The sequence below is a fragment of the Rhinolophus hipposideros genome (assembly GCF_964194185.1).
Source record: "Rhinolophus hipposideros genome assembly, chromosome: 1".
Classification (NCBI taxonomy): Eukaryota; Metazoa; Chordata; class Mammalia; order Chiroptera; family Rhinolophidae; genus Rhinolophus; species Rhinolophus hipposideros.
The window spans coordinates 31,316,567-31,337,092 of record NC_138047.1 but is presented as its reverse complement, the minus strand read 5'-3'; the positions used below and the strand labels follow the sequence as shown (position 1 = coordinate 31,337,092).

The window sequence follows — 20,526 nt, the reverse complement described above, 5'->3', positions numbered from 1 at the left end:
TGTTTAGTTTAGGTGGTGTCTTTTCTAATCTACACAAAGGCTCCTGACTGCTAGCCCCTCACTGGGACCCTGCTCAAACTGGCCAATCTGAGTGAATGCCTAATTGATGTTCGAGAGATGACGGCAAGGTTCTCACTCCTTCCCACTGATGTGATCAAGTAAGCATGGCGCTCCAAGGGCTTTGGGGATCCACTTTTTGACCCTGGTGGGAGCCAGTCTGAGGCCAAGCCTAACAGAATCACAGAAGAGGTGCTAAACTCTTGCATCCAGCCTCAAGTATCCCTCCTACACTTGACTTTCTATGAAAATGTCGTAGATGATATAGATGGTAAGAAAAGATAATAAATGTCTTCATTGTTTAAGTTGGTTTGAGGTGGGCTTTCTGTAACTAGTAGGGAAAACGTCTTAAGAGATATAATTTTTTTTCTTATTCTCAAAGTTGTGGCCATTCATTTAGAAAAGGTAGAAAGATAGAAAAGCACAAAAACTTAATAACCCCACCACCCAGAGATTATAATTGTAAACTTTTTCTTATGACCTTCCGATATTTTTCTATAAGTGGATAAACTTACTTTCAAAACTCAGGATAACAACACACATAATACTTTATATTCTGTTTTATTCACCTGATGATATGTAATGAACCCAGGGGAAATTATTCTTCTAATTGTTTTTTAATGTTTGCATATTATTTCATTTTATGGTTGTATTATATCCCCTATTTATGGATATTTATGGTGTTTTAATTTTTTCTATGTTATAAATAATGCTAGGATAATATCATTGTGCATATATTTTACACATGTTTGGTTGTCTTCTTGGCCCATATTCTTACAAGTGGAGTTTTGGTCAGAAGGTCTGAAAACACTAAAAGCTTTTAATATGTATTTCCAATTTTCTAGCTTATGTTCAAACGAGAGGTAACTGATGTTTAAAATAGAATGTTGTGCTGACAAATTCACCAAAGCACTTACAGCAGTTTTTTTCATCCATGTTATCAGGACAGTCTGGGAACCCATCACAGATGAATGTGTGTTTCAAACACTGTTTATTGGATGGACATTCCCAAAGATCTCTCTCTTTACAGCCTGGAGACAAAAGAAAAGGTCATTTGCAATAGCTGTGGAGGTGAAAATAAAGATGAATTTGATCAAGCAATGTAGAAAAATTATAACATAAAACATGATTTCTCTTAAAGAGTTTTGACTCCTGTATATTATGAAAAACATAATTTAAGTAGAAATGCTTGATAATCGCTGCACTGCAATATAAATAGCATAGCTCTCCTAAGAGAAGATCGAAAGTGACAGATGGGAAATGGGAAACAAAAATGAATAAGCAATTATACATTAACATTCATCTTTAGCTGTTCCTTTTGCTTTCTGAGTCAATTTGCCAACACGTAAGACTCATCGATAAAATGGTGAGTTATGCTTTTAAGCAAATATGCCAAAGCCCAGGGAACTCCAAGCATATTATCTAAAAATTTCAGTCAACAAATGCAAAGCCATTGGAGAGTTGAGCAAAAGAGGCTCCTCCCATGCCAAACACCCACAAAACTAGTTCAAGAGACAGACACGAAAGCCATTCCTTTAGTAATGTAGCCAGAGACGTAAGGTTAGAAACTATCAATTAATACGGAAATGAACACAAGTTTCACCAGATCAAGACTCTAAACTTGAACTGTAATTGGCCTATGAAGTACAAGCATTTTTGCGATGAACTGGCTGAATGCCATTTGAATCAAATGCAATGTGTTGCATGTCTGCTAACATGTGCCAAAAGTCTAACACGTTCTTATCCTCCTGTTGGATCCATGACCCTCACAAGGCGGTGAGGTGTGTGATGTGATGGAAGACAGCACATGGCATTCATCTTTGGGCACCCTTGGCCCCTCCTGCCTAGAACAGCGGCTCGCCCTTGGCAGACCCTCAACACACGTGTATTGTAAATGGAACTTCATTTCATGTAAGGAACAAAAAGTCTCTCTCATTCCCAGGAAAAGATCATTTAGTTCAAGGGGAGTGAAATGCAAAACAGTGATCCAATAAGGAGTTTCTTTAAAAATTGCTATTTCTCGCCTGACCTAGTACAAATAATTCAGTGAAATTTCATAGATGATTCACTCAGGTTTCTTGGAATCCATTATAAGAAAAAAAATCTGCTTGTTTCAAAATTCTTATTGAAAACAGTTATCAAAATAAGTCTTTAAAAGAGAAATTTTTACTATGAGCTCTAGTTATATTTAAAGTGTTTCGCCATTCAAAACTATAGGAAATAAATAGTGAGAGCCCTTTACCAGCTACACATTTGGAATAGTCTTAGGCCCTGGGTCATCTGCTTTTGGAAGTCATGGGGATATTATTTGGAGTTTTCGGCTGGCAGAGGCTACAGACATCACCTAGAATGAGGATACAGACATCGCATGGAATGTTCTGACAATGATAGTTCCTGAAGTCCCTGGAGATCTGAGAAGGAGCCTGAATTCTTCCCTCCATGGCCCAGCTCCAGTCAAAGGGCACATATGCCCATTCCACCAGAGAGCGAGGGAAATCTAGAAAGAGGTCTCAGCATCCCCCAGTGCCCGCCCAGCTCTGGGGGCTCCTTCTGTCATCACAAACTCCACCACGTGTAGAGGATGAGAGAAAACAGCATGAGTCTTTCTGACTATTCACAGACAGGGTACCCTTCCTTAGAGTACACAGAAGAACTTGGACCTTTGGAATGAGCTGAAGAAAGACCACGAAAGTAGATCCTCTGAGCCCTGCATCCTCACGAATAGTAATGACAATAAGAAGAGACAACACTTATTACCCACTATAAACCCACATTCTAGCTATGAATTTTAATTCTTGCAACACCACAATGTCAGTATTACAATCGCCATTTTACAAATGAGGAAACTGAGATTTAGAGAAAATAAACAAATTGCTCCAAATCCAGCCTTATTGAGAAAGATTCAGCAGGGATCTATGTGCAGGTCTTTAGTAGCAGCCCTCCCTAAAATGAGAATAGACATTATACATAAAGGGACGCAGTGCGGAAGCACAATTGTAGAGTCAGAGGCATGCATTTGAATCAGAGCTCCAATCTCACTAGCTGTGTGACCTTGAATGTGTTCCTTAACTTCTTTGAACCTCAGTTTCATATCTTTAAAATAGTGATAATAATGTCCACTACACACGGTTGCTATACAGTTTAAATGAGTACTCTATAAGCATTCATTTACTCTTCTGTATCGTCTCTTTTCTAATAAAAGTTCTTGTGGCCTGATACCTTCTTCTGTGTGGACTTATGGTAAGCACAAATGAAGTAGGATGAAAAGGTCAAGACATTAGTTACACAGAAGACAGTATTATTTTGTGATGAAACCACCCTCTCTTTAAAGTGACATGTTTGGTGTAATTATGTTTCAAATGTATGTTTTAAAAGGAAAAGGGTATGACTCCATTAAAAATTAAAAGTAGGTATGGATGGGGTGGGATGTTTAATGCAGCCGCATGTTACAAAACCAAAGGATGGTTAATGTCAGAATAACAAGCATCCCAGCACAGAGATAATGACAATGATCACTCGTTCAGAAAGTTTGAGCAGTCCTGAGTCACCTCCCTTTTCAGTACCATCTCATGTCATCCTCTTCAACACTTGCTGACATGGTACCTGTAAAGATGCCGGATGAAGGAATACAAGGGGCTTTAAACTGTAGGCTGTGGGCCCCTCAGTGATTGTAATACTGGAGATAGGGACATGCATCCCCAAACAAGTGCCACCTTCAGAACAAGGTGCCTCCCTGCTGCTCGTGTTTGCTATGCAAAGCAGACTTTACCCAGCTCATGCTGTGGACAGGACATGCCAGCCTGCTCTTGTCTGCCATAAAGAAGACCTTGGTCTGTCAGAGACAAGAACAAGTCAGGCAGAATTCTTTCCCTCAAGGGAGACCTCTGGGGTAATCTTTGAGGGATCGCTTCCTGAATTTCTTAGCACCATGGCAGGTGGGCTCTTGGTTATTGCTTTCTAAGGACTGAATAAGGCATGTTATAAGCATTCCAAGCTGTGGAGGATAAAGTGAGTATTCTCTACATTTTACAGGTGAGGTAACTGAGGCCCAGAGAAGTTAAGTGACTGGCCACAAGTCACACAGCCTCTAGGTGCTGAGTCAGGATTTAAATCCAAGTCTAAGTCTATGCAGAGGACTCTGCCATTCCAGGCTGCCTGCCCAAGACACAAAATAAGATAGCGAAGAGTTAACCAAATAGCAACATATCTAAAGGGAAGGAGAACATCTCTCCCTTAACATGGAAAAATTAAGTCCCACTCTGTGATCAGAGATCAGTCCTGAAGAGTCATCCTGAAAGCACATTTGTGGGTATGCAACATGATATGCACACAATGATTCTCACTCTGTCTTCTGCTAGTCACAGAGCAAGAAGCCAATGTCTTCCACAAGCAAAAAATACCAAGAGATATAAAGGCGTGGAGATCAGCTATTTGGAGTGCTAAAAACAAACAAACAAACAAACAAAACAGTTAAGCTCCTTTTTGTGAGCTGTTACATAAATACTATTAAAAAGTCCAAACAGACTGAAAAAAAAGTCTTTTGGAAAACTTTTAAAATCAATCTATAAAACCCACAAATATCATAGCCAGAGGTTTTCAACACAACCTGTAGGGATTTTGACTCCAAGAAAAAAGTTCAGGTTATATTTAAAGATTTTATTTTCTTTGAGTCCCGGAGGTGATCCAGGGTAGATGACAAAATGATTTTTAATCATTTGAAGATAAGCAAAAAGCACTTCATGACAGTCAGGCATTGGTATTGTTGTCAATATTCCTGCCTATGGTGTATACCCTTTTTTATGGAATAGTGATCAATTAGTAATTGTAATGCTGTATTCATGTGATAAAGGGTTTTATTTCTACATTAGATATATTTTAAAAAGCTGTTTTATCTACATTCTCATTTAATTGCCCCATTGAGAAGACTTGCTGCTCACATCACAACCCAGGCACCATCTTGCTCCCGCTGGTAGCTCACCCAAATTGTGGTCAATGTTTAGCAAGACGTTTAGCAAGAGGTTTAGCAATCTCATAAATTCTAATCTATAGCATGAAAGCAAAGCTCAGAAATACAATTTGATTGTTATTTTCTGTAGCTCTCCTTCCTTTTATGTCATTCTAATTCATTTCTTTGCCCCAATCTTTGCCCTTTCCTCCATTGCTTAGATACCAATGCTTTGAAATATTACGTTGCAAATCAACTTGTTTCATCAAGTTGCCAGTTTTACAGACACCTCCATCTATATAATATACGTTCAGTGAATAACCATCAACCTTCAAGACAATGAAGGGCTTTTGTACTGACACAATGCTGAGTCTACAAACCACTCCCATCTTTTAGGCTTCCCTCCCATGAAGCAATTCTGGAATGATGTGTTCAGATTCGCATCATTCTTCAAAACACTTGCTGAAAACGTTTCTAATACTGACAATGTTTTCAATTGTTGTTTACATTAACAATTACACAATCAAAACAACTTCAACAACAAAATTTTCCAAGAGCAAGAGACTTCAGAACATTGTTCATTGATAAATTCTAATGCATATATTTTAAAAGTATATTCATTTATGGTATGCTTTGGCCACCATGTTTTCTTGCTGCAGATGTACCAAAGAGACACAAAGCAGATTTCCAAAACATCAATTATTTTATAACTAAATCAAATAAGTCTTGCTTCCAGGGGAAAACACAATGTTGTTAGAAGTTCTGGGAAAAACTGAAGATGTGTGAGAGTGAATAGTTAATTGTCACATATTGAGTAAAGCCCCAACATTTGTCTTCAACTCCACAATGGACAGAATAAATCAGAAAGACATGAAGCTTACGGTGAAACCCAGCTTCACTGGAACTGGTATTTGCATTACTAGATGCTATGCTCATGCAAGTCCATGAAAACAGAGACAAACTAAGCAAGCAGGCAAAATGAGAACTGGATGGTTTCCTAACAGTACTCCTGTAAGCCTTCCTCCACATGACTTCTTTATTTGATTTTGAGTGTCATGTCCACTCAGAGCATCAGACACGCCTATTCAAATGTATGCCTGCCTACCAAAAGGGAATGTATGTAAATTTTCTATTATCAGTAGCTTTGGAAAAGTAATGAGAGTTTTCTCATAAGGTAATGCTGCTGGAGCAATTAATATAACTCCAAATGTATCAATTTCCTACCCACTTTTAACTTTCTTCAACTCGAACTCTTGGGAGTGCCATCAATATTTTGAGAGTGTGCTAGGAATTCGACAATTTATTCTATCATTTTGGTATGCCTTTGATTGTGTAATTAAAGCATGGATGAAAACTCATTACTTAAGGAGAAACCTGATATGTTAGGGTCATTTAAACCCTATAGTGCTATGAATTTCGTTTGTGCAGAATATATTCTAGAACTCAGACCTTTCAGTCTTGGTATGCCTATTTTTTTTTCAGACTAAACTTCTATATTTCTCAAATATTTAGTCTCCTACTGCAAATTTAGGTCTAGCCATCCCAATAGAGTACCATGTAACCTCTATGAATCATCTAAAATAATCCACTTAAAACTGCATCTCAGAATACCACATACAACCCATCAAAGTCATAGTTTAACAAACAAATCCAATATATTCTCAATAAATCACTTATGTAAGAGATATTCAATGAATTTTTATTTATTTCTCTATATAAAGACCACAAACAAGCCAACAACAGTAGCTTCTCCAAACATTGAATGTTCCTAACAAAATTATCCCTGGTCATTACCCATCACTCTGACAGCTCTAATTTGTTAGAAGATGCACTTGTCCATATTTATAGCAGCTGACAGGATTTCAGTTGATTGCTTGTGACATTTTGTCTAGACCAGAAGGGCAATGTTTACTATGGAAAATTCATTTTGGAGAGAAAGGTAATATTTCTTATCTAAAAGGCCAAAAGGATAAAATAATTTCAAAGATAGTTTGCCTTATGTGCTTTCAATGGCAAAAAGTATCAATATTTTTTAAGCAGAAAAACCCAAAATAATCATAACCAAACTTTTCTTCGGATAGCCCTTCAATCATTTTGCTTTACTACACGATGTTGTTTAGTAAAGAGCATTGTCATTTTCTATGCGCAGACACATTCTGAGGTTACAAATACAAAGGTTTGAAGGGAAATGAAATGGAAATTAGCTCCACTTAAAATACTATTGGCATTTCTGGCCTTTCTACTGGTGATTTTGGAGCTTAATGGCACAAACGTCAGAAATAATTTTATCCTTTACTAACAGAGACAAAATCAGAGAGGGAATGAAAATAAGTCCCAATTAAATTTGAACATTGGAGTCTGAATTCTGTGTGTATCTACATGCCTATCTAATAACATGGGAATCGTATGCAAACACACTATTATTCTGACTTCAAAATAGAATACAGCTGTTTTATAATATCTAATAATAAAAATAATTCCTTACATTAGAGAAGTGTTTCTCTTTTTACAAAGGGTTTGCACATCTGTCATCAAGGTTATAAACAGAAACATAATATAGAAAAAGTCCATAGAGTTAACAGGAAAAACATCAATTCATGCCTTGCCACTTGATAATTTAAGAAGAAAATATATTAGTATTCAATTCTAATCACTGCTTATGACAATCAGTGAATAGTTGACATTTTTTTAACACAGTCTCTTATCTTAACCAGTTATTAGTGTACATTAAAGAAAAGTGCCATCTCGTATACACACCACAGTTTTCTTCATCACTGTCATCGTCACAGTCAGGCTGGCCATCACATCTTCTGGAAGCCAGAACACACCGTCCTGAGCCACACTTGAAGTGACTAGGTGAACATTCTGTTTAAAAACAAGGGGCCACATTACTGTCAATAGACAGACAACCCAGAACCATCGTCTATTTATGTGTGGGGTGTGGTCGAGAAGCTACTACTGAGGAAAAGGATGGTCCACCGCCAAGCTGAAACAGCCAAAATTAACAGGGTTTTCTTCTACCGCTTATCAGCGCCTTCCTCCTTCATCCATGACATCATCTCTCCAGATCAGCTGTTCAGTGTACTTACACTTTCCAGTAGTTAACTATCTTCCTGAATGGACACCCTAACAACGGCCAGAGCCTAAAATGTCCTGTGGAGTGAATGCTTCTAACTACCCAGCTGCCCTTCACGTGTCAAAATTGTTTCCCATCCTAATCTCTCCGCCAGGTAGACAGGTGTCCGATTTTATTTCTCTACCTGAAGATCCTATATTGCCATGATATCTGACTGCTTTGCATGTGAAGGAACCACAGCCTGATCATTATCGTTAGGACGCCTAGAATAAAAGCAGGACCCATATATAATGGGCTCTGTGAGTTAACTGTGGTTAAAATGAATACCTGGAATATTAAATTCATCTCTGCAGTTTATTTTTAAAATGAAGACAGTGTCTAACAAACAGATGAGCACCAAATTCTTCAAAACAATCAAGCTCTTAGATTCACTCACCTATATAGCCTGATTGGAAATTACATAGAGAACAGCAAAAATGTATCAAAAAAGGTAGCTGATATAGTCATCCATGTTAGATACCCCATGAAATTAATTTAAAAATGAACCTTCCACATCTTCATCAGGCATTAGGCAGGTTTGATTGTCTGAATTTTCCTCTGGAAACTGATTGCAATATGTGTCTTCCGGCCACTGTAGGCCCACGATCCCAAGAACAGACTCACAGTGCTCTTTGGAGTGCTCACACAGTGCCCTAAAAGAGAAAGGTAAAACATTAGAAGCAGAAATCGCTACATTTGAGACATACTTATATTAGGAACCTATGTAGGGTTTTAATACTGTGTGGGTGGGCGTGTGGCTATGGTGTGTGTATTTGGGGTGTGTGTATGTATGTGTGTGTTAACCAAAATATATAGATACGTAATAGGTATCTGGGACACCAAAACAAGTAATATCTCTACAGAGGGAATACGTTCCATCAATATACTACCATCGAAAGAAACTTCATTGCAGAAATATAGAGATTTTGTTTTGTTTTGTTTTCTATTGAAATACATTTGACATACAACACTGTGTAAATTTAAGGCATAAAACATGTTGATTGGATATGTTTATATACTGTAATAAGATTGCTGTTGTAGTTCTAGTAGTATAGTACCTCTATCAAAACGCAAAATTATCACTTCTTTTTTTGTGGTTAGAAGAATTAAGATCTAGACTCTTAGTAAGTTTGATGGCTGTGACACAATATTATTGTCTGTATTCACTACACGGTGCATTCGATCTCCAGGACACATGTGTCTACCAGTCGCAAGTTTGTAGCCTAAACTACATCCAGACACAGATTGCCTTCTGTAGTTTTTCCTTCTCATTTTCTCTTTTGTTTTTTCAGACAGACATATTCTCCAACGTTTTCGTTCCAAGCAAGGAAGTCCGCAACATCAATTTGCATAGTCTGCCACCAACATCGTGGAATCTCTATGACACCCACAGCCTCGGAGTTCTCTCCCTCCGCTGACCAGCCACATGAGCCATTTCATGTGCCAACCTGGCTTACCTAAGGCATTCATTGCCTCTATTCCTTCCACTTAGACCAACATTGTTGAAAAGCTTGGTACTTCTCCCAAACCCATCTATGTTAAGCTCAAGTTGATTAAAATAAAGTTTGTTTTTGTTTTTAAAGAAAAGATATACGAAGTCTTTGTGCTAGGTGCTTTCATGTGTGTTCTCATTTGCACCCAGAATATTTGTAAATGGAGGTATCAGCATGTCTCATGGAAGATGTCTTTACTTCCTAAGGGAAAAAAAACAAAACCAAACAAGGTGTTGCCTATATATTACCAAGAAATTAGTTAAATAGTTTTTTTTTTTAAAGTAGGCATAACCAAAGTAAGTTCTTAGGCAAATTTCTTAATGCCTTTCAAACACATTCGTATTTCTCAAGTTTTGAACTTTAAACTGTAAGTTAATTTCAACAAGGTAGGGAATGGTTACCAGTTGAATGGGGAAGTTTCAGAGAAAGCTCTGTGTAGATTTAAGTCTGTATAAGGCAGGATATAACTCAGTGCTGGTTTAGCCTAGGAATTTGGGGAGACGATAAAGCCATAGCATTCCCATATGTTTTGCAAAAATGTAGGGTTCAACAGAGTTCAGTCATTTTCTGTTTAGCTGAATAATTTCGTTGCAGATTTATAAAAAATGTATATAACTCAGTTGCTGCTTATATTTTAAATTAACCATATAAAACTGAATTTATGTGAAAGATTGTATAGTGCCTGATTCTACCACTTCTTACATTTTTTTCTATAAAATGGAAATAATACAACATGCAGGGGCTCTGTTCTTACCAGACTGTGTGGTGCTCAGCCCTAGACAGAGGCCCTGATGGTGGGGACTCCCTCAAAAGGTAATTTTGAGGGTGAGATGGCAGAAGCACTTTAAAGTATTTGGCACATAGTAAGGGCTTGATAATGGTAGATTTTTCATAACTTAGACTCATTTTAAAATCAATTAACAGGCTTCACAAAAGCGACTATGTGTTGCTTTATGAACATATCATATTATTATCGTAATATTAAAAAATTTCCTTATAAATAAATATCAAAATGTTTAATTCATTTTGATAGCCACTGAAAATGAAAGATGTATGTGTATGTGTAAATCTAAGAAACGGAACTAAAGTATCTAAAAGAAGTTCACCAAAATGTTGACTGAAAGATGTTTCAGTCTCAGCTTAGGCATTTTAATATGAAATTAAGCCCTGAAATGATAAATTATATATGAATATACGTTTGTTCCAGAGAATACTTCATTAGGGAAATTTTTATATACATACAAAAAGAAAGTCAGATATAAGAATTAATTACTATCAAAATCAATTATTCGCTATCATTGACCTTAGCAATAGTGGAATAGCTTTTTAACATAAAATTGGTAGATGTTTTATTAGTAATACTTTAAAAGGCATTTAACAGAAATTTTCAGAACTATATTTGCACATGCCAACGTTAAATTTTACTCTATTTGTATAAATTGCTCAGTTTCCCAAGTCATTTTGAAATTTTATTGTTTCCTGTTCCAACTCTATAGGTGCCCTTACCTTGTCATCCATTTGAGATTCTGTATACAATTTATTGTTTTCCCATCTGTCCTCTATATTGATATTATTGCTTTTTCTTAAAACTCTAAGTGACTTCTGATCCCAACATATGGTTTCCATAGTTACCAGTCACATGTAGACAAGCACATCTGTAGATTCACCCCTTGATGTAAAACAGCCCTGGGAGAGTAGCGGCCCACCTCCAAAACAGCCATCTTGTATATGCACGTCCTCTGACACATGGCATAAGAGGGACCAAACAGTCACGAAAGAGTTGTGCTCCTGTCCTATCATCAGAGCTACTGTTTATTCAGGGCTCATATAATCAATTGGAAGCACTTCACATTTATGCACATTCATTTAATCTCACAACAACCAATACTATTCTGATTTTAAAGGTAAAGGAACTGAGGCTGGGAGAGACTGAGGAACCTGTCTCAGGCTATCAAGCAAGTAGAGAAGAGCCAGAGCTCGAATCAGACAGTGGCCTCCATGGTGATGCTCTTAACCTGTAGGATATCATTCATATCTTAAATCAAGCTGCACCCTTGAAATGCAGGCAGAATTTCATTCAAGCAGGTAGAGAATCGTCAGCAACATCCAGTCCCTGTCCAGCGCGGGAGGCTTGTGTCATGTCTCCAAGTTTTGAGTGCTGTCAGAAGGCAGCATTTTAATCACATCGTGTTGCCAGAGGAAGAGGACATAACTATACCCCTCCTTCTGCTAACTCACATTTTAAAAAGCACTTCTTGATCAACCAAAATGACACACATGTCATTTTATGTGATTAAAGTACATGAATTACTATTAAAGACAGTTCCTACCATCCTTGTTTAGTATGTACTTCAGCAATGAATTCTCACTCAAGTAGTCATGTTAGAATTCCTCCTTCTTGACCTTTTAAATAGGAAATCTGTTAAATACAGAGAGCTTCTTAGCAAACTATGCACTTTGTCTAAACTCAAACTAAGTCTCCATTCCTTTGGGTCTCTCTGAGGGAAAGAGGAAGCTTAGGGGCACCCCATCATATTACCTGCAAGGGGGGATACGTTGGCTTGTATCCATGTCACACTTGGGTACCAAGATGGTGCAAGCAAAGAACATGAGGTATTTGTAACAGTTGGTTTGAACAAGTGCAGGGAAAAGAGAGGACTCCCAGCTGATGGATGCTTCCTTTTGAGTCCTGTGGCCAAGGTAATTCGGATAATTTGTATGGTTGTAGGGCAAATTCATGCAGAGTTCCAACGTAATTGGTTCACATTGACCTAACAAGAAAACATACATACAGACACACATATATATTAATTTCGCATATGAAACAATTTCTTAAAACCTTATAAAATTGACCTCTATTGTATCTTTTCTCTTTAAAGTGGCTAAGGCTAGAATGCAAGCAGTATAAAACATTGCTATCAAAAGATAAGTAATTCAGTTAATAAAGTGCTACACGAAGATTTATTTCTGTACATGTGGTTGCTAGCACAGTACCCAGTACTCATGTCTTACAAAGTCTTTCTAATTTTTTCCTCAGCTCAACTAATCTGAAAGTGATTCTCTTTTATGATTCTTCTCACTCACTTTAATTTGTTTTCTTCTTCTGATTTATTCATTACTTCTAAACTAGTACATTCTCCATAATCTTCATAGACATTAAAAAAATGAATTTGGCTAAGTAGGCAATTACATGATTTTTTTCCTACATTTTATTCATGATCAGTGAATTTAAATATAAGTTTACAAGATTTCAGGCCCAGCGGAGGCTGTGATCTGTTAGTTATCCATTGCCAATCAGATAAAATCCTAACCCATTAGGCATCCAGTGCTATTTCACAGTCCAATCACACCCTAAGTTTCCAGCCTCATTGCCTGTGACTATCCCACCAGCAGAATTTCCTTGGCAACACCAGATATTCTAAGAACGCATGCTTGGGCAGCCAGATGGCTCAGTTGGTTAGAGCGCGAGCTCTGAACAACAGGGTTGCCGGTTCGATTCCCACATGGGCCAGTGAGCTGCACCCTCCACAACTAGTCAAAGACAATGAGCTGCCGCTGAGTTTCCAGAGGGGTGGCTGGATGGCTCAGTTGGTCAGAGTGCGAGCTCTCAACAGCAAGGTTGCTAGTTCAATTCCTGCATGGGATGGTGGGCTGTGCCCCCTGCAACTAAAGATTGAAAATGGCGACTGGACTTGGAGCTGAGCTGTGCCCTCCACAAGTAGATTGAAGGGCAATGACTTGAAGCTGATGGGCCCTGGAGAAACACACTGTTCCTCAATATTCCCCAATAAAATTTATATATATTAAAAAAAGAATCACATGGTTTTGTGGGCACTTTTAGTTCCTCTCTTATCCCCTTCTTTTCTTCACATACTTGTAATCACCCCTCAAATGCAGTCACGGTTCTAGCTGCCAGGTGCGTATAGCACCCACTGCCTGGAATAATCCTTTCCCATCTCCCCACCAAGCTAACTCCCCCGTGGCTTATAGGACTCAGCATGAACACCTCTTCCAAGAAGTCTTCTGGCCTACCACTCTCCTCGACCCACGCCCAGTATGAGTTTCTTTTGAGTGCCATAGCGTCTTAGGCATGTTTCTGCCACACAATCATTACCCCTGCTGTATTCTTTACTTACCTGCCTCCCCCACACAATTTGGAGATTTTTGAGAAATGAGACTATAGTTTTTGATCTCAAAGTCAGCACCTAGGACAGTGCCAGAATGAAGGAAGGAAAGGAGGGGGAGAAAAAATGTCAGGAACTATCTGAGGCACTGACAATATAAAAGTAATTTTAAAAAATATATAGTCCCTGCCACTGAGTCACTCCACAATCTCCACAGGAAGAAAGACATAAGTTCTGATAGCTATAGTAGAACTCACATGAACAGGCTAGAAGAGTGGCTTTGGACAAATGGTAGGAGCCCAGCAGGACAAGAAGGCTGGGGAAGCCTTCTAAGGATAAGTAGGGTTTGGGCAGGTTTAGGGGAATGTGGTAGAGAGGCCCCCTGTTCCCTCTCTGTCCGGTAGACGTGCCACATTCCTGGAGATGAGAGAGGTAATCGAGCAAGAATCTTCATAGAATCAGCCCGGGCTGCCTGAATACTCCATCCTTGATTAAGAGTTCTCATTCAAATTACATTTAATTATTTGACTAAGAAGTGGTATGTATGTCAACAGATTAGTAATAGGTACTAGGGTGAAATATTAAAACAGCTCTAGGACTACTTCTCAATTTAAAGACTCTGAGGGCTTCACAGAGATTAAGTGGATAAAGGGGGGGACATTGGCCAGATGGAAAGTGCTATGGACAAAGTGTAACAAAACTCGCAGTTTACTGGGAAGACATACCACTATAAAGTTGGCACAACCTTGAAGATGAGCACAGGGTGGAGAGAAGAAAAATAGAGGAGGTATGGGTTTGGTTCAGTTTGTCATTTCCTTTCATTTGTGAAAGAGGAGGAACATTTACATATTTTGATTACAAATTATTTTTAAAATGTATGATCTTCTTAACAATAAAAACAATACAAAGATGCATAAAGAAAAAGTTCATCATCTCCCTATTCTCCATTCTCTCACATTCACTCAAAGCCAGCAGATGGGTTTGAGTGCTTCCATTTCACTGCTCATCTCTATATTTACAAGCATTTACACACATAGTCAGATTTGTGTGTTTGCCAAAGTAGAATTGTACTGCTATTCTTCAACTTTTTGTTGCTTAATTATTTATCATGACCATTTTCCAAGTCAGTAAATACAGTTCGACTGTATATTTTTCCTAATTTTTAAAATATACTTATAATTTTACAAAAATGGGATCATTCGTGAAGATTTTCAGTGCAGTCTTTTTTTCCCTTGCGTATGCCTTTCCTTTCTCTCTCTTCCTCTACCAACCTACCAAGTTTTAACTTTTTATCGGTATATTTCACTTAGTTGATTAATAGAAATATCACATGGATGATTTTTCTCTCTTTTATGTGTGGAGAACTTACTGCTTTTGATTTAGGATAAGGTACAACTTTTAAGTGCTTCAGAGACAAGGGAGATGAAAGGATTAAGTTTGATCATATATTATTCTGGAGATCTTTATTGAATGTGGTAAAGTTGATTAAATCTTGTGTTTTATTCATTCGTAAGGCATTCTTCACAGAGTACTAAGCAAGAGAAACTCTCATGATGTCTGTCAACCTCAAATTCTATGGTTTATGACATCAATAGGCTGTTTTTATCTTAAGTGTGAGACTCACTCACTAGCCTGATTTACAATAGCCACTAGAGGGCGATCGCGTCACAAACATTTGAGGATATTCAAATGCCACAGGACTGTTTTCTTTTTTTTTCTTCTTTTTTAAAATTAGTTTCAGGCGTAGAAAACAATATAATAGACATTTCACCCCTCCGCCAATCTACTACCCCTTTGACATCGTATATAGCTGTTACAGTTCCGCTGACTCTATTCCCTACAGGACTGTTTTCAATGGGAGTTTCACGCAGCGCCTAGCACAGTATCCTGAACCTAGATGAAATTTAATAAATATCTGTTGAAAAAAACAATGATCCTGATAGAGTCTCAATGATATCTCACCTTGCAAAGTCGGAAACAAGACCTGTTAAGCTCAACCTAAGGGGAGCATTGTTAACTAAATGATGTTACATCCGTGCCATGATGCAATAACTCTGAAGCTTCTGGAAACCACATATTAAATGATAGTCACTTACATGAGAAAATGTCACTTTTCAACATCCATTGGCACATATAATATTCCAAGATTCATCCTTGCCTCAAACTCTAAATCTCTCTTGATCATTATTTTTTAATTGAGATATAATTGACATACATTAGTAGTGAATGTACAACAACATAATGATTCAATATATGTACATTATTATTTTTAACAGTTTGATGAGCCACTATAAGGTGACCACCCTTGTAACTTCCACTCATATTGAGAAATTGAACCTTGCCAGGCATTCCAGATGTCCATTCATATACCCTGCATCTTATATCAACCTTGCCCTTTCCCTTCAAAGTAACTACTGAGTTTCAGAGTTATCACTTCCTTGCTCTTCTTTATAGTTTTATTAACTAAGTGTGCATCACGCCTAGATGTTATAGTTGAGGTTTGTCCATTAAAATTTTTGTTTTGTTTTGTCATAATATCTGAGTTTCCCATCTATCCTTTTATTTTTCCTTGTAGTTTAACTAATGAAGAACTCAAGGTTTTGACCTGTAGAATGTGCCAGGTTTTGCCACTTGCACATTCTTGGTGAAGTTAAACATGTCCCCACCTCTCCCCTCCTCCCAGTTTCCTGAGCACCAGCAACTGAATTCAGATCCAGAGGGTGGATCAGGTTTCATCCCTTTGGCAAAACTAGAGGTGCTGCAGTGTTCTTTCATCAGAAGACACAGTGAGTCTGATTTCTCTCTTTTTGTGCCCACAACTGTATAAGCTCAACGCCTTGACCCATTCATCCATTGTGTTACCAAATAGTAATAATATTCTAAGTCACTTATGTATCATTTATTAATTGGGAATGCTCTTACAAAAAGATCATTCCTCTATTTGTTCGCAAGGACTGAAGTCCTTAACTATTATGGTGTCTGTCTTTTTTACCGCATCCAATACACTTGTTCTTTCCAACTAGAGATTGCAAAGAGAGGGAAGGACATTGATAAACCATGGCAGATTATTCGCAGAGCAAAGCTGTTCATTTCTTCCTCAGTATTGGAGAAAAAAATGGATGAGTAAACAGGTAGAACTAAAGGTTGATGGAACACCATGGTAAACTTGGGAGAGTCCTCAGGGACATGATAATCATATGTAGCCTCATACAGCCGTGATGAGCAAGGATCACATGCCCAGGAGCTGCTCTTTTGGCCAGGTTCCCCCAGCTGTCTGGATTGCACACTACATGGCCAAAATGATGAATTAGTCTCTCCCCAGCAGAAGGAAGGATGTGTCTGCATTTTGCCTCTGAGCAGGGCACAAAGATTTTAGAAAATTCTGGACTAGAAGTGGATATGGTGATACTGTGATACTTCAAGCCTAAAAGTACATAGTATCATCAGAGATGTGGCTTTTAGGAATGTTTTAAATTGTAGGCCTTTCTGGGAATCTGAGATAAGCCAGGCACCTTCTCTATCAAGAAATGGAAAATTATGAAGACTTTTTCACAGCCAATCAGGGCTGTCACATTCTCCTGCAATCCAGTCATGAACAGGCTACTAAAGCAATTATTCTCAACCTTGGCTACACATTGGAGTTGCCTGGGACCACTGGAAAGCTAGATAATATTTTATGGGATGGCAAAAACCAGTATCTTCAGGGACTAGAATCCCAGTAACTTCAGTGAGACACTGACTCCTACAGGCAGAATATCCACACTCTCCAAATTGATGTTCTCCACTGGCAAGAACCAAAGAGAGAGAGTGCTGTGCAGTTGTGCCTCAGAATCTACGTAATAATAGAGACTCTAGTGGTAAAGATCGTCAAATGATCACATTTTCAAGGTGCACGAAAACTTTCCTGACAGGGGATGCTACCTTTCTATCTTTACAGAAAAATAAGCACACACCTCCTATCTTGAAGCTCTTTGAAAAATAAGGAATAACATCTTTATTCTCAATTGGAAGTCAGCATACGAGGTCAGACAATTACGTTTGTGAACTTGTTGCAACGATGTTGCTGACCTTTTTTGATATCAGAGGGATTATTCATTATGAATTTGTACCAACTGGACAAACAGTTAACCAAGTTTACTATTTGGAAGTGCTGAGAAGGCTGCGTGAAAAAGTTAGATGATCTGAACTTTTTGCCAACAATTCATGGCTCTTGCATCACGACAATGCACCAGCTCACACGGCACTGTCTGTGAGGGAGGGTTTAGCCAGTAAACAAATCACTGTATTGAAATACCCTCCCTACTTACCTGATCTGGCCCCCAACGACTTCTTTCTTAATGTGAAGATAAAGTAAATATTGAAAGGAAGACATTTTGATGACATTCAGGACATCAAGGGTAATACGATGACAGCACTGATGGCCATTCCAGAAAGAGTTCCAAAATTGCTTTGAACGGTGGACTAGACGCTGGCATCAGTGCATAGCTTCCCAAGGGGAGTACTTTGAAAGTGACCATAGTGACATTCAGCAATGAGGCATGTAGCACTTTTTCTAGGATGAGTTTGCAAACTTAATTGTCAGACCTTCATACATTGACCCAGAAAAGTCACTGAGTAAAACTAGGGCCCCCAAACTTTAGCAAACCCAAGGACCCAAACCTTTCAGCCTTTCAACCTCCTGGCTTCCAGTGACCTTCGACTGAGAGGCTGTGTTAAGAAGTGACACCTTCATGCCGACTGAAAGCTGACAGATCTGCTTCTAAATTTCAAGCTGACGGTGAGGTCAAAAATTAATTATGAAAGTGAAAGAAGTGAGTAGAATATGACAACAGAGACCAGGAGTAAGAAATCATCACTTGAAATCAGAGTCTTTGGGCCCTTTCAGATTCATTTTCAATTTCCCAGGAGCGTCTACACCGTCCTCTGCTATGCGTGCCCATTCTATCTTCCCCTAGTAATTCCTCCTTCTGGGATCCAGTGATAGAGAGCCTCCAGTTTACACCATTTGGAGCTGTTACCTTGTCACCTTAACATAATGGCTGCAAGGTCATTATATGTCAGCAAAGTTCCTGGAAAGGTGAAAATAAAGTTCATGAAATAACCGAGAGCCAAAGTTTTGCGTGGCTATTTAGATGAACTTCATATTTGCTTCTTGGATAAAGTTTCCATTTTTGAAGCTGTGCTTTAAAAAGGAAGAAAAATAACATCTGCCGGCAGATGGAGCCAAGAAAATAATATATAGGAGCTGATGTTGAGTTGAAAGTAATGGTAATGATATCAAGTAATGCGGATTTATAGCCCATTCACAATGACACATTTGTTTCTGATTTCAATTAATTAAGACCATTTTGTTTCTTTTCTGCTACTACATACAACCTTTAAGAAAGAAAAAGCAAATACACATATATATTTTGGAGAGACTCCAGGCTTCAGCATTTTAATGTCAGTGCAAAAGGAAAAAGCTGAATGCATATCCTGACATGAGGGGTGCATTTGTCAGCTGCTATACTTACTACAGTTATTTGGACTGTTGCTGGGGTCACAAAGAGAGCTACCACCACATGAATCAAGGCAGGAATTATAGAGGCATCTTTGGTCGCCTTCTTGACATGGAGTCCGACCTACAGAGGAGGGAAAGGCACATTCGCTTTCATCATTTGTAAATTCCTTACACTAAGATTTAAAGGATGGAGATTGTCTGGTGGAGCTGAGGAATGACACAACTTTAATCTTTTTCCAATTTCACCACAGATATTGACCACGTGGTGAATCGGTACTTTCTGGATTAATTTTCCTGGCAACTAAATACAACAAGTTATTCCAAAAGGATTCTGTAAGCAGGAAGAAATGAGGCAACAAACCTATCCTAAAGAAACAGGTTATTTTGCTCTCAAAGGAAAAAAAGATCGTGTTTTATATTTACATGGGTGCATATGCTTGATTACAAAATAAAATTTAAGTAATTTGAGGGAGAGGCCCATAAAAAATCCTGAAATTTTGAATATTAAATGATACTATTTGAAAAAACTCATTTGCTCCCGACACTAGTCTTCTCTCTAAAAGAAAATACTTTCCCTAATAATAAGTAGTTCATCAAGACCAACAATACAATAAAGGTACTTTATCATGGTGCAGATGTTATCCATATTTTCTGTATGTCCTTGGAAAGTATCATTGGCCTAGCTGTGATGGCCTGAGCATTGGGTTTCTTGTTTCTAAATGAACGACAACAGTAACGTCAGCCTAATGGCTTTTCCTTAAGGTGTGTAGAGAGGAAACTGCTTTTCCCATTGATTTCCTGGTCATTTGTAGATTAAATGGGTAAGGTAATAAATTGCTGCCCCTTCTCTTTCTAGCTCTCCTCCATTATACTCAATTACTTTCAGACACATCACCTGGAATCTAGAAAATCTTGCAAGGCATTTTTAAGTGTAAATGATAGTAAGTGTATATAGACAATCGTTCTTATTTATAATTCTAAGATAATCTTTATTATACTGGACTCTTTCTCCTTTCCAGTACCATTAATGTACAATATATCATAGTATTGCAGAAAAGTGATGTCACTGTTTTGTTTTTTTTTTTCCTCTCATTTTTTGGTCAGCAGAGTCAAACCTTTTGTACAAGGTAAGCCAGGCTAATTTCTACGAGTTTAGTCTCTTAAAGAAATTTAATTAAAACATGCATTCATTATTTTAGGACATATTAAGTGCCTGCTATGTGACAAGCTTATGTGACAAAGTAGGCACTGAACATTAAAAGAAAAAATAGAAGATAGTTTATTCTCTAATT

General features: G+C 38.0%; 1 protein-coding gene across 4 annotated transcripts in view; it reads right to left on the bottom strand.

Moving 5' to 3' along the window:
• The window catches only part of CORIN (corin, serine peptidase), a 204,292-nt gene that overhangs the window by 40,190 nt on the left and 143,576 nt on the right, over nt 1-20,526 (bottom strand). For 3 of the 4 annotated variants that reach the window (XR_013994118.1, XM_081061606.1, XM_081061608.1), the window contains exons 10-14: nt 19,248-19,355; nt 12,150-12,381; nt 8,625-8,770; nt 7,760-7,867; nt 975-1,088 (exon numbers count right to left, since the gene is read on the bottom strand). Coding sequence is in view for 3 of the 4 variants with exons in the window: in XM_081061606.1 (XP_080917732.1) it covers nt 975-1,088; nt 7,760-7,867; nt 8,625-8,770; nt 12,150-12,381; nt 19,248-19,355 (708 nt within the window). In the remaining variant the exon portion in view is untranslated. The remainder of the gene's footprint in view (nt 1-974; nt 1,089-7,759; nt 7,868-8,624; nt 8,771-12,149; nt 12,382-19,247; nt 19,356-20,526) is intronic. The other variant, XM_081061607.1, reaches the window with a different exon arrangement.